General features: G+C 41.5%; 1 protein-coding gene across 1 annotated transcript; it reads right to left on the bottom strand.

Moving 5' to 3' along the window:
- Positions 1-1,862: 1,862 nt before the first annotated feature.
- LOC106572131 (uncharacterized protein KIAA2013 homolog) lies at positions 1,863-13,057 on the bottom strand. The gene is made up of 3 exons (XM_014145995.2): positions 10,298-13,057; positions 5,792-6,678; positions 1,863-3,492 (listed from the first exon to the last, which is right to left on the bottom strand). Exons 1-3 carry the CDS (start codon positions 11,259-11,261, stop codon positions 3,460-3,462), a joined length of 1,884 nt encoding a protein of 627 aa, XP_014001470.1. The 5' UTR covers positions 11,262-13,057; the 3' UTR covers positions 1,863-3,459.
- Between the last annotated feature and the right edge of the window lie 1,383 nt (positions 13,058-14,440).

Here is a 14,440-nt window from a genome sequence, read left to right as displayed (position 1 = left end):
TATCCTCTAAAACAACAGATAAGCCTGTGTGAATACATTGGTATAAGTTTGTTTTATTGTTCTGCTTAAACTTAATGTGGGAAAAAGTTAAACGAAATGCATTTGTTGATTGGATATAATGTTGATATTTATCATGATTTTTACAAAAACAAAATAAGCCCTTTAGCTAGGCTTACAAGTAAACAAAGGTTTTGTAGGTTTGTAGGCTATTAACATTTAACAAAACAATACTCACAATTACCTGCAAATATTCGCATTCGCTGTCGACTTCCTCTTGCGCCGTTGGTGCGACTCTCCTTTTATGTCTGCTGTTCTGAATTTGGGTAAATATTCTTTTCAGAGAAGACGAGGACAGTCAGGAATGCGAAGCATTCCTTTTTCATGTAACGTTACTCCAAAGATGACTTGGACTCGTCGTCCGAAAGTAAAATGCGGATATCAAAGTTATGTAGTCCTACATTTGTATGATGCAATTGAAAGAGAATAGAAGGCAGACATTATGTTAACAATTATTACAAAAATGTCTGTCATTTGGCTCCGCAATATTGCTTGTTCCTGATATCAGACAGGAGGCTTATAAATAGGATGCAACTAGTGACGTGTGTTGGATAATTGTGTGGTTTAATTTCTGCAAAGGGAGGAATACATGCCAATAAAGTCTCTCACCTCCTTTCACCCAAGGCTTTTCAACAGAAAACAAGTAATACATTAAATTCTAACTCAATTTATCTTGCTTCTCTTTGAAATACATTTTCATATTGACATTTTTGACGACAATTTCCCATCAAATTAAGATAGTTAAAATATCCTGTGTTATTACACTCAATATATTTCGTTCCAACATACATTTTGAGGTAACAAGTTGGCTACTGCTGGGCATAATCTTATCTGCACGCAAATCTATGGACTCCTATTGAGTTTCATGCTTATATATTTAATAATTTGTGTTTTCTTTATCAGAAAATCTCCTAAATTAGTTGAACATTTGTGTTTCCATGAAGAGGGGAAGTAAATCTGGGAAACTCAACCAAATTCACATAGAAATGTGAGTTATACATCTGTCATTCACACTGAAAGGAACTTCTATGTGCAATATTTCTATCCTTCCCGTGCGTAAGTTTAGTTTTTGCATCTTCTACTTTCGGTTTTGTACACCAGCTTCAAACAGGTAAAAATACTTTTTTGGTTATGTAAAATAGCAGTGTAAATGGTACAATGATTCTCTAAACTATACTTGCTTGTTTTGTCACACAAACTGAAATTAGGAAAAACCAGTAGAATTTTAGCAACCAGGAAATGGAGGAGCGATTTCTGCATATTGCATCTTCAATGAATAGTGTGTAATTGCTTTTGCTGTACATGGATCTCAATGACAGCTGCATCCACCCTTGAGTATCTGCTTATCTATTATTGAATGCTTAAATAAAAAGGGAAAATTATAGTATGCCGAATAATGGAACAAGAGACTAAGGGAAATTATAACTAGAATGCAGTTATTGATTTGCCTAATTCAGTGTCTGCTCCATAATAAAAGGAAAATCAGAGAAATACTTCTTGTCATGCATTTAAACCCCATGTTGCATTACTAATTAGGCCTTGTGGATTTTGACCAGCCTTGATATCATTTTATTTTTGATGGGGTGAGAGAACGCAAAGGACATTCAATTTTGTGGAAAACAACATGTAGTTTAAAAGCTATATACCATCCTTTGGTAATTAAACCAATTTAATTCAAACCCCTTCACACGTGCATAGAGCCTAATAACTTTGATTAGAAATACAACAGATTTCACTTTCAATTCACAAACAAGTTGTTGTATACTGTCAGAAATTGTTTAACATATTTACATCTTAATTCAAAGTCTTTGTATACATTTATTTTTTAGCCAAATTGAAATCAACTTACAACGTACATTTTTATTTTCTCCCAAATCACATTTTCATACAATATTCAAATACAATCCAACCAAATTCTAGGTGTAATCAGAATAAATTAAACTTGTTAAGGCACACTCAGTAGTTAGTTACAGACAAAAAAACAGATTCGAAAAAAGCCCTTAAAAATGCTATATAAACAAAGATGAACAATAAATGCAAAAAAAACACACAAAAAACTGAAGAAAACAATTAAGTCACACTTCACAATAAATCAGTTGTAGAAACTCAGTTTATCTAGTAACTGTGGAGTATTTAAACAACATTAAGATAATGTGCATAAATTCACTAAATCATGGTGGATTAATTAACCTAACATTTAAATGTTAAGAGTAGCCTGTATGAAGTAGAAAATCTACTACATGTCCAAATGTAATTCTATTGGTTTAATGTGTCAGAGTGAACAGTGCGAAGTGGAAACTGGAAACATACAGGCTACAAAACCCATTTAAGTAAACCAACTAAAATAACTAATTTAAATGTCAATGTTTACATCTCAATCCATTTTTAATGGAGATGATTTCTTAGGGACTAATCCTATCTTAAAGTTGCGATAATAACCACTTGTGAAGTCGTAAATACCAGTTGGATGTATTCACATGCATTGAACTCATTGACAAATGCAGATTGGCTAATGGCCAACAATTTACCTTTATTCAATGACGGCCTAGGAACAGTGGGGTAACTGCCTTGTTCAGGGGCAGAAGGACATATTTTGCACCTTGTCAGCTTGGGGATTCGATCTTGCAACCTTTCGATTACAAGTCCAACGCTCTAACCACTAGGCTACGCTGCCAACCCAACAAGCTGAGTCAACCACAGCATAATAGCTGTTCTTTTAGTTTATCAAATTATAGTGTTCAAAAACAATATTAATAGATTGCTTTTTATAAATAATGTTTTGTTGGATTAAATTGCCGAAAATGTTGTTATCGAGGTCATTTCCTTAGTGGGTGACGTCAGAGGTCACCATGTGGGAGAAGTAGGAGCTCAGGGATGATAAATACATTTTCCTCTAGTAATTACCAGTTGGAGGGGCATTCAAGTGGATTTTCCCCAGTCATATGTGGTAAATACCACCATCCCACTTGGTTATGATCGCAGGGTAAAATATATGTGTGGGCTTGGGTTAGGATTCCACCATCTTGAAAAAAGGTGAAGGAATAACTGACATTTTTCAGAATTCTATATGGTAGAAACAAAACAAAGCTATGTCTAGAACCATATAAATAGAATCCCTATTCTTCGTTCAAACCGAGGGAGTCATCCAGCCAAAACAAATGGAAGCATTGTAAACAGTGACAGACTTTCGTTAGCCTTGCCAATGAAAGAGGTCATCAGGTGAGGTGAGCTTCTTTCTCTGAATTCAGCTCCAACATGTCGAAAGTCAAACATTGATGACCATCTCAATACAAATCATTGACAAATAATGACATGTACAGTAACACACTTTCTGGAAATGTAATTTGTCTCATGCTGCCATCGCTGGCTGCTACTCTGCACCTGTGATGTCATGGCTGCTTCCTAAGCTTCCATTTCCTCACTTGGCTTCGTCACCTGGTGAGGTTAAAGGGGAGGGTTACAAACAGGAATAGGAAACAGGAAATGCAAGGCTGTTTACTGAAGCAAGCTCCTACTCGCAGATGCCTCAATCCCAAATCGACCATAGAGCTCATTTAAACCAGAGCTTCTACCCCCTGGGCAAATGTGGAGATCGAAGAGGATTGGAAAGGCGTAAGAAATATGGCAGCAATTCCACCTGGCCCATCAGAAAGCAATGTTAAGCTACAGCAACATTGCATTGGCCGTTGTCAAGACCTCCACAAGAGCATAGGAGCTAGCGGCTAGGAATCGGTTGGGGATAGGCCAAATACCTATCCACACATAGGTATGAGTAACAGCAAGCTCTCTGAATATCAGAGAGAACCAAGTCCTTCTGTCAATTTAATTTCTTAATTTAGTCAGAGTGAATCAATAGAAAACACCATCGAAAAAAACCCCAGCCAAATCAAAACAATGTCACACGGTGAAAGGGATAACTGGCAGCACTCAGTCAAAGCTAATCCAAGACAACCACTTACAGTAGAAATGTTCCTCCTTTGTAATGCCCATTATTTTAAAACAGACATCTAATTCTGCAACCAATGCTGTAGATAGATGGGTATTTTTGTACATGATAGGAGACAGGCATCAAGAAGCTTTTGGATAATTCCCGGACTAGTTCGTACCACCTCGTTGGACCTGTTTATGTTCCAGTTTTGGTGTCTCTCTTTCTAATTTTGAGACATAGCACAGATAGTTACTTAGCCTAGCCTATACTGAACAAAAATCTAAATGCAAAATGCAACTATTTGAACGATTTTACTGAGTTACAGTTCATATAAGGAAAACAGTCAATTGAAATAAATTCATTAGGCCCTAATCTTTGGATTTCACATGACTGGGCAAGGGCACAGCCATGGGTGGACCTGGGAGAGCATAGACCCAATCCCTGGGGAGCCAGGCCCAGCTAATCAGAATGAGTTTTCCCCACGAAAGGGCTTTATTACATACAGAAATACTACTCAGCACCCCCTGAGAAGCCGGACATGGAGGTCCTGGGCTTGCGTGGTTACATGTGGTCTGCGGTTGTGAGACCGGTTGGACGTACTGCCAAATTCTCTAAAACGACATTGGAGGCGGCATATGGTAGAGAAATGAACATTCAATTCTCTGGCAACAGCTCTGTTGGACATTCCTGCAGTCAGCATGCTCCCTAAAAACTCGAGGTCTGTGGCATTGTGTTGTGTGACAAAACTGCACATTTTATTGTCCCCAGCACAAGGTGCACCTATGTAATGATCATGCTGTTTAATCAGCTTCTTGATATGCCACACCTGTCAGGTGGATGGATTATCTTGGCAAAGAAGAAATGCTCACTAACAGGGCCGTTAACAAATTTGTGCACAACATTGAGAAATAATCTTTTTGTGAGTATTGATCTTATATTTTAGCTCATGAAACATGGGACCAACACATGGTGTTTATATTTTTGTTCAGTATACTTTAAACCACTCGAAATTAGTATGCCGTGTATCAAATCGAGGTGGTAGTAACTAGGCTACTATAGAAGCGAACAGAACTGAAAAGATTGGAAACCCACATTTACACCATTGTTGATTGAGAAGAGACTTCAAGGCACCAGAATAGGGATCAAAAAGAGGGTGAACTCAACTTAAACATACATTAGCTACACTAGAGGCTTATGGTTGGGGGAAAAAACTATTTGTTTGCTTTCACACAGACGGGAAATGCTCTAGGCTACATTTGGAAATATATGTAAGGGTTCGGAAATCGATGGATTAAAACAACTTGCATTACTGCATGTAATGAAATGTTGATTAACAGAACTGGGATGGTCCACCATTTTAAATGAGGACTAATACTGGTGCGTTCAATGACAGAAGTTTTCAAATAAAATGTACATGGCTCATGTTAGAATATATTCGTAATAGGCTATGTATTGCAAAATAAATTGTTCCTTACTTTCCGATTAAAGCATTTGTCGTCAAATGTCTTCACAAACTGATTCCTTTCACACAAAATGAAAAATCACCAAATAAATTATTGTTTGTACGGAAGAGAGCAGAAAAAAAGGGCGAGGCGGCGCACAGCAATTATGCAAATCCACTCCAAAAAACATTCCAAGCACACATCCAAACTATGTCCCAGCTGAGACAGAGAAAGACACCCGAGGAGGAATGAAAGTGAAAGGGAATTCTCCACCACACACATAAAACAAAGCGAGAAGAGCATAATTTGGACAGTTTTTGTGTTCATCAGTTCAAAGCAGTTTGTTGTGTTTGTGTTATTATACCTTGCTCCTGAAGAGGGGCTTGGCGCTGGGGCCGCAGTACTCATTGTAGATGAGCTTGAAGAGGAAGAGGTGGAAAAGGGTGATGAGAGAAGCCACGCCGAACCAAAAGAGGAAGGGCAGGCCCGGGTCCTGCTTGGCCATGTGCTCCTCGTGTGCCAGGATGGCTTTGAGGTGCAGTGTGTGCCGCAGGTCCTGCAGGTGGCGCAGGTCCGTGGATATGTAGAGCAGTGGTGTGATGGGCTGCGTCACCATCACCGGGAACACGTGGCCCTTGGACTCTACCATTGACGACGTCAGCTCCACCGGCTCGTTGAGGCATCCCGCCTCGCAGGCGTACAGAGCTACGGGTTTCTCCTGGGGCTTGACCGAGACATGCAGGAAGGGCTTGACCGACACGTGCAGGAAGGGCTTGCCCTCGGCGTCCAGAAGCACAGCCAGGTTGATCAGGTCCTGGTTGTAGTGGATGCCTCGCAGCGCGTAGCTGTTGTGCAGCACGTCCGGGTCCGCCTGGAACTGCAGGTGGTTTTCGTTGAAGGAGAGGCCTCCGAAGCTGAGTACGGCGCCCTGCATGACGCCATGGGCACCTGCCGCCACAAGCACCTTGCAACCCCTCTTCTGCAGGGTGAGGGTCCACAGGGTGACCAGCTGCAGGACTTGGGCCACACTGCTGACCCGCTCTGGCCACAGGTTATCGGCATGCATGGTGGCATGCCCACTAAAGCAGTGGTCGGCGTAGTTGAGGCTGGATTCCAGACGGGCGCGTTCTTCAGCGCCCAGACGGCGGTCGAGCAGGGGTGCCGGCGAGGCCGAGAGGACGTAGTAGAGTGTGGTGTTGACCGTGGCGCTGGACGGCGTATGCGCGTCAGTGATCTTACGCATCTCCACCCCTGCAGGAGACACACACAGTAAGATGTGGGAACAGAAAATGTCTACATAGTCATTTGATCTAGAACTACATAATTCATTAGCTTAGTCATTCATCACGATCAGATAGAACGCTTGTATTTTTTGTAAATACTGGGTTGTGTTAATATCATCCGGGTCGTTACATTTGATTTCAATCTCTTTTTGACCGCACCCCTTTTGATTTGAACAAAAAATTCTATACATATTTTCCCATGTTAGAAGTGGTCATAGAGTAATTTTTTGGACATGAATGACAAAAACATTTAGGAGATAGAGGTGCTCAAAGTTGACCCATTTTGCATACCCCACCCTACCATAAAGCATCCATGTCTTCATTACTGGAAAATATAAAAGGTTGAGTTTCATATAATTTACAATCTTCCAAAACAGGGTTGACAAAGTATTTTATAATTTCTTGGAAAAAAAGTTAAATAATAAGTTTAAATAACATTAACGTAAATGATCTAAAAACACTTTTAAATATACACTGTCGTTCAAAAGTTTGGGGTCACTTTGAAATGGCCTTGTTTTTTTGTCCATTAAAATAACATCAAATTGATCAGAAATACAGTACAGTGGGGTGGCAGGTAGCCTAGTGGTTAGTGTTGGGCCAGTAACCGAAAGGTTGCTGGATCGAATCCCCGAGCTGTCAAGGTAAAAATCTGTCGTTCTGCCCTTGAACAAGGCAGTTAACCTCCCTGGGCAAGTTTGTTCTATAATATAAAATGTCCTCTTTGATTTGATCTTAACCTCCCTGGGCAAGGTGGGACGCTTAGTCAACAGCCAGTGGAATCGCGTGGCGCGAAATACAAATACCTCATAAAAGCTATAACTTCAATTTCTCAAACATATGACTATTTTACACCATTTTAAAGACAAGACTGTCATTAATCTAACCACATTGTCCAATTTCAAAAAGGCTTTACAGCGAAAGCAAAACATTAGATTATGTCAGGAGAGTACCCTGCCAAAAATAATCACACAGCCATTTTCAAAGCAAGCATATATGTCACAAAAACCAAAACCACAGCTAAATGCAGCACTAACCTTTGATGATCTTCATCAGATGACACTCCTAGGACATTATGTTATACAATACATGCATGTTTTGTTCAATCAAGTTCATATTTATATCAAAAAACAGCTTTTTACATTAGCATGTGATGTTCAGAACTTGCATACCCACCGCAAAGCTCCTTTGAATTTACTACAGACATAACAATTATTTTAAGAATTATAGATACAGAACTCCTTTATGCAATCGCGGTGTCAGATTTTAAAATAGCTTTTCGGCGAAAGCACATTTTGCAATATTCTGAGTAGATAGCACGGCCATCACGGCTAGCTAATTTGACACCAACCAAGTTTGGCCCTCACCAAACTCAGATTTACTATAAGAAAAATTGGATTACCTTTGCTGTTCTTCGTCAGAATGCACTCCCAGGACTTGTACTTCAACAACAAATGTTGTTTTGGTTCGAAATAATCCATAGTTGTATTCAAATACCTCCGTTTTGTCACTATCCGAAGGGTGACGCGCGAATGCATTTCGTGACAAAAAAATTCAAAATATTCCATTACCGTACTTCGAAGCATGTCAAACGCTGTTTAAAAGCAATTTTTCTTGTAAAATAGCGATAATATTCCAACCGGGCGACATTGTATTTGTTCAAAGACTGAAAGAAAAACATGGAGTCCTCTCGTGGACGCGCACTCCAGTGTCATTGTTCCCTGCCCTACCACTCACAAAAACTCCTGCTGTTTTTCGCCCAGAGACTGCAGAGACGTCGTTCCACTTTCTGGCGCCTTCTGAGAGCCAATGGAAGCCTTAGAAAATGTCACGTTACAGCAGAGATGCTGTATTTTTGATAGAGATGCCACAGAAGGAGAACAAATTGTCAGACAGGGCACTTCCTGTATGGAATCTTCTCAGGTTTTGGCCTGCCATATGAGTTCTGTTATACTCAGACACCATTCAAACAGTTTTAGAAACTTTAGAGTGTTTTCTATCCAAATCTACTAATTATATGCATATTCTCGTTTCTGGGCAAGAGTAGTAACCAGTTTAAATCGGGTACGTTTTTTATCCGGCCGTGCAAATACTGCCCCCTAGCCCCAACAGGTTTTAACCAACTGTTCCCCGGTGAGCCGTCATTGTGAATAAGAATTTGATATTAACTAACTTGCCTAGTTAAATAAAATAAATAAAAATGTAAATCACTATTGTAGCTGGAAACGGCAGATTTTTTTAATTGAATATCTACATGGGCGTACAGAGGCCCATTATCAGCAACCATCACTCCTGTGTTCCAATGGCACGTTGTGTTAGCTAATCCAAGTTTATCATTTTAAAAGGCTAATTGATCATTAGAAAACCCAGCTGAAAACTGTTGTTCTGATTAAAGACGCAATAAAACTTGCCTTTTTTTTAGACTAGTTGACTATCTGGAACATCAGCATTTGTGGGTTCGATTACAGGCTCAAAATGGCCAGAAACAAAGAACTTTCTTCTGAAACTCGTCAGTCTATTCTTGTTCTGAGAAATGAAGGCTATTCCATGCGAGAAATTGCCAAGAAACTGATGATCTCGTACAACGCTGTGTACTACTCCCTTCACAGCGCGAACTGGCTTTAACCAAAAAGAGGAGTGGGAGGCCCCAGTGCACAACTGAGCAAGAGGACAAGTACATTAGATTGAACAAGTCCTCAACTGGCAGCTTAAATAGTACCCGCAAAACACCAGACTCAAAGTCAACAGTGAAGAGGTGACTCCGGGATGCTGGAAATTTACCAGAAAGTTTCAGACCCTTTGCAACCCTAGTTTGAACTATACAAGCAATACTCGCTTAGCCACGTTAGCTTCACCTTCATGTGTGTGCTAGCAAACAAGCTTGGTAGTGCTAGGTATCAATAGCCATTGTCAGCCAATCCTAGTAGGGTCTGGAAGCCATGGTGAGCTTCGACTGGTCACTTGCGCCACAATATCGTGGAGAATTTGCATAAAGTTAATCTATTGCCAACTTTAGTCCCACCCTATTCAGCTCCCTCGCCCATGCTCACATTGCTCAACGGTTCCCCCGCACAGTCCGCTTCTCTTGCTTTCCTTCCAATGAAAGTGAATGGCTTCTGATATTTCACTGTACGATGCTGCTGTATATTACGAGACGCAGCCCGTAAGCTTCGTCTCAACCGATGGTGGGCACAACGCAAACACCTTAGATGGTGTAAAATAGGGTCTAAGCCACAACATACTTGAAAATGACGTTTATGCATTTTTTGATAATTGACGCTAAAAAAAAATGTAACTCATTTTTTATATAAAAGCCTGCTTAACAAAATCAAAATGTATGCAGTCAAAAAGTGATTGAAATCAAATGGAACTACCCATCCATTAATTGTTTTGTCCTGTACAGTTTCCGAAAAAACTCACACACTAAATACCACAGTATTTAGTGTGTGGTATTTAGTGTGTGAGTTTTTTCGGAAACTGTACAGGACAAAACAATTAATGGATGGGTAGTTCCATTTGATTTCAATCACTTTTTGACTGCATACTGTAAATAGAAAAGACATGGCATCTCAGCTTTGACTTTTACTTACCAGAGATGAAGAGGTCCATCCAGGCCTGTTGGTGGTCCTGGACCAGATCTTCTATGTTAGCCCTCAGCAGCTCGCCCAGCTCTTTCTTGGCCCCCTCTCTAAGCCTAGTGAAGGTCTCCTGCAACTTGGTCGACTCAATGGGCTCCGACGTCCACACCACCGACAGCACACTTTCTGCGTACTCCGACTTGGCCGCCACCTGGATGCGGCTGCCCAGCTTCTTGGTGGCCACCACCACCAGCAATATCTGGTTCTTCTCCGGCAGAACCACGCGGCCTGACGACAACACCACCTCTTTTTCCTCCACCTTCTCCACGCTGGCTGAGAACTTGCTCCCGAACAAGGACGGTTCAGTGGAAACCTCCAGGGTGGCGGCCCGCTCCGAGGGGTTGTTGACGTGGATCCTCTGGAGGTAGACGTTGGGCCGGCTGCGGTGGGCGATGAACTCCTCTCGGACGGTGAGGCAGTCACGGGCTGACCCGGAGCTGTCCCCCGGGAGGACACAGTGGACGGACAGGACAGCCCCTTTGCGGAACCAGAGCATGGTTGCACTCGCCTCGGCTCGCTTCCCAGGGAGGTGGACACCCACTATGGGCGAATACTCAGTCTGGTGGACAGGGGCCGAGCCGGGCTGGGAGGACGAGGCCACCCACAGTCTGTTGGAGTCAATGTCCACCAGGAAATGGCCGTTACCTGTGACAAAAGGCGTGACCGCTTTCTCCTGGGGAGTGCTGTAGATGCCCTCCCCCCGGTCCACCAGTGACTTCCACCTGTGGATCTCAGTCTGGAGGCATTGTCCGGCAGGCCCCCCTGATTGGCCTGAGCCACTAAACAACCTCAAAGCGCCCTCTGAGCTAAGGTACCAGTAGAAGATGAGGAAAACCAGCAGTCCAATGAGCATTCTTCTAGCCCAGCTGCTTGACAGCACACCTGGTAGGCCCTTTAGTCTTTGCTGGAGCCACATTTTGAATTTAGGCTTAAGAGTCACTTTAACTCAAGTTTGCAACTCGTGTTAATGAGCTAACTAGCTTACGTTAGATAATGACAACAAACAAAATGGACGGTCAAAGTTGGTTCTCCATTCAAATCTGACCAAAACCAACGTTAACAGACTAGCTAGATTACCACTTAAAGTATTTCGCTAAATGTGTGAAGTGTTGTACTTCCTGTTGACAACTAGCTAGCTAACGTTCGCTAGCAATGCACTGGGGAAATGAGCTAAACTGGTAGCTAGCTCTTTACTAGCTAGTTAGCTAACTAGTAAACTGGTACTCAAAATATTGTATGACTAGCTATGTTGCTATCCGACCAAGAGCAACATACATTCCATGTCAAACCTTGCTTACTGTCAAATCTAACAAAGCTTACAATAACAAGCTACTGACTGTAACAACCTAACTGTTAATATTTAAAGTTAGCTAGCTATGGTGGTTGCAAACTAGCATTGTTGCGATGCAAATTAGGCGACACTTTGCATTTGTTTCTCACATCGTGGCAATACGTCCATTGAGTGCAATTGTTGCTCATTTGTTGCTTGTGTCTTGCAGTTGTGAGATTTCATTCCTTGTTGAAGTGGATTACTTTGTTCAAGCAACTCACCAATCTATCATTGACACTTTTGGATTTACTGAAATTAGCGTAAATGATGTTGATGACAGAAACCGGAAGTGTCGGAATTGGGTCAGTCGCATGATCATTTTTACGACATTGAAATTGTTTTTTATTGCCTTTAAAGTTTCAGCAATAATAGCTATTTTAGCCTCGTTTATCCATCGAATCTAGGCTACTACTGATGTAGTCTCTGATGATACAACGTTTTGAGACAGACTGAGGAGGAGAGGTAGAGCGTCTGTGAAAAGAGGAAGATTGGAGTTAAGGATCTCTGAGCAGCCTAAAGCAGGAGAACTCTGAACTTAAACATGATGTTTGTGAGCTCAGTAAAGAGTCCCTATCCTGTCCCTCCCTATTCTTGAAGCCCAGAGCTTTTTTGAAGTTTCAGTGAGTTACTGGGGGATGAAGATTCGTCGGTATGATGTCACGGGGAGTAAAGCCAAAAGTGACTATGTCCGCCCCCGATTTCCCCCTCCTCCCTGATGATGGATAGGATCCCCTGCATCTCCCTCCCAAAGCCCACCTTCTCCATCTTATGAAGCGTTCGACCCTCTCCAAGCCACTGCCCTACATAGAGGGAGGGTTGGTGTTGAGTTCCTCAGAGGAAGCCATCTATGCTGAACGCTAATGCCAGAGAGAGGTTTTCTGGAGGGGGCCACATACCTCCACAGAGGTGCCCCACCTAATGGAGACAGGGGACCCTGTGCTGCTCTTCAACAGAGACCTTCAGACAGGAGCTGGACCACTACCGCAGAACGCCACATAAACAACATCAGTGTGAGTACTACCTCTGGTTTGGAAAATAACTCCACTCATTCTACAAATCCAATTTCACACCGATATCTCTCCCGTGGGCTGTGCAGTAAGCAAGTGATTGAAGTTTTGGTTGAATGTAGGTTCAACAAGTAACTTGATTAAATGCTTCAAGCTGATGTGATGAAGGAGCTTGCTATTCTTGTACATGTGTAATAGTTTAGTATACTGCTTGTATTTGTTTTTTAGGGCCATTCCAGTGTTATGGATATTACATTTGCACACAAAATCACAACTTTAATGTCTCACAGAATGGACGAACAGAGAATACATGAATACTGTGTGTGTCCAAAGAACCCCTTGGGGGGACTGTATACACCAAAAAGCAGACTTGTAAATATAAAAAAAAAAAAAAAAAGCTACATGGCCAAAAGTATGTGCACACCACAGGAGGTTGTGTGGTAGGCCACACAAGCTCACAGAAGGGGACCACTGAGTGCTGAAACGCGTAGCGTGTAAAAATCGTCTGTCCTCGGTTGCAACACCCACTACTGAGTTCCAAACTGCCTCTGGAAGCAATGTCAGCACAATAACTGTTCGTCTGGAGCTTCATGAAATGGGTTCCCATGGCCGAGCAGCCACACACAAGCCTAAGGTCACCATGCACAATACCAAGCGTAAAGTTTGGCGGAGGAGGAATAATGGTCTGGGGCTGTTTTTCATAGTTCGGGCTAGGCCCCTTAGTTCCAGTGAAGGGAAATCCTAACACTACAGCATTCTAGACAATTCTGTGCTTCTAACTTTGTGACAACAGTTTGGGGAAGGCCCCTTTCTGATTCAGCATGACAATGCCCCCGTTCACGAAGTCATGTCCATACAGAAATGGTTTGTCGAGATTGGTGTGGAAGAACTTGACTGGCCTACACTGAGCCCTGACCTCAACCACATCGAACACCTTCTGGATGAATTGGAACGCTGACTGCGAGCCAGGCCTAATCGCTCAACAGCAGTGCCCGACCTCACTAATATAACAGCAAAGGGGGCCCCAACTCAATATTAATACCAATGATTTTGGAATGAGATGTCCAACGAGCAGGTGTCCACATACTTTTGTACATGTAGTGTATGTTTATTATATTATATTCTTAGCTATAAATGGTGTTTTTTTATTAGTAGCAATAATTCATAAATAGGGTTCTTTATGGAACAAATGTTGGTTCAGTTAAGAAGAACCCCTGGGGTTGTATATTTGGTTCAGTGAAAGAGTGTAGGCCTATTAATGGAACCATTCTGTCTATATATAAAAAAAATAAGTGGCATTGCAAACAAATTATTTTGGTAAACATGCTTGTTGTTCTTTTTTTACTTTTCCATTTCATATGCATTACATTTATAAATATTTTAACTCCTGTACATCCAAAGTGAAAAACATAAGCAACTGTACACTTTCATTGTTGACACATGCATTTAATAAATGCTATTCAAATTTACAGTATAAAGAGCTTGAAACCCCCCCACAAAAAAAATCCAGTACAAAGGCAGGAGAGATGAGAGAAAAGCAATTTAAATAAACATTACAGAGCAACTTGGCAAGGTCTACATACTACAGTCCAGCTTTCTCAGAGCAAAAAATATATACAGCTCTGGAAAAAATTAGAGACCACTGCAAAATTATCAGTTTCTCTGGTTTTACTATTTATAGGTATGTGTTTGGGTAAAATGAACATTTTTGTTTTATTCTATAATCTACTGACAACATTTCTCCCAAATTCCCCCCCA

This window comes from Salmo salar, chromosome ssa15 (genome assembly GCF_905237065.1).
Source record: "Salmo salar chromosome ssa15, Ssal_v3.1, whole genome shotgun sequence".
Lineage (NCBI taxonomy): Eukaryota > Metazoa > Chordata > Actinopteri > Salmoniformes > Salmonidae > Salmo > Salmo salar.
The sequence above is the reverse complement of the archived record's forward strand: the minus strand, read 5'-3'. Positions and strand labels throughout refer to the sequence as shown.

Coding starts and splice junctions, on each gene's coding strand:
- LOC106572131 (XM_014145995.2), bottom strand. CDS start 11,261: ATGTGGCTCCAGCAAAGACTAAAGGGCCTACCAGGTGTGCTGTCAAGC. Junction 6,679..10,297: donor GATGGACCTCTTCATCTCTG/GTAAGTAAAAGT, acceptor TGTCTCCTGCAG/GGGTGGAGATGCGTAAGATC. Junction 3,493..5,791: donor AGCCCCTCTTCAGGAGCAAG/GTATAATAACAC, acceptor TAACCTCACCAG/GTGACGAAGCCAAGTGAGGA.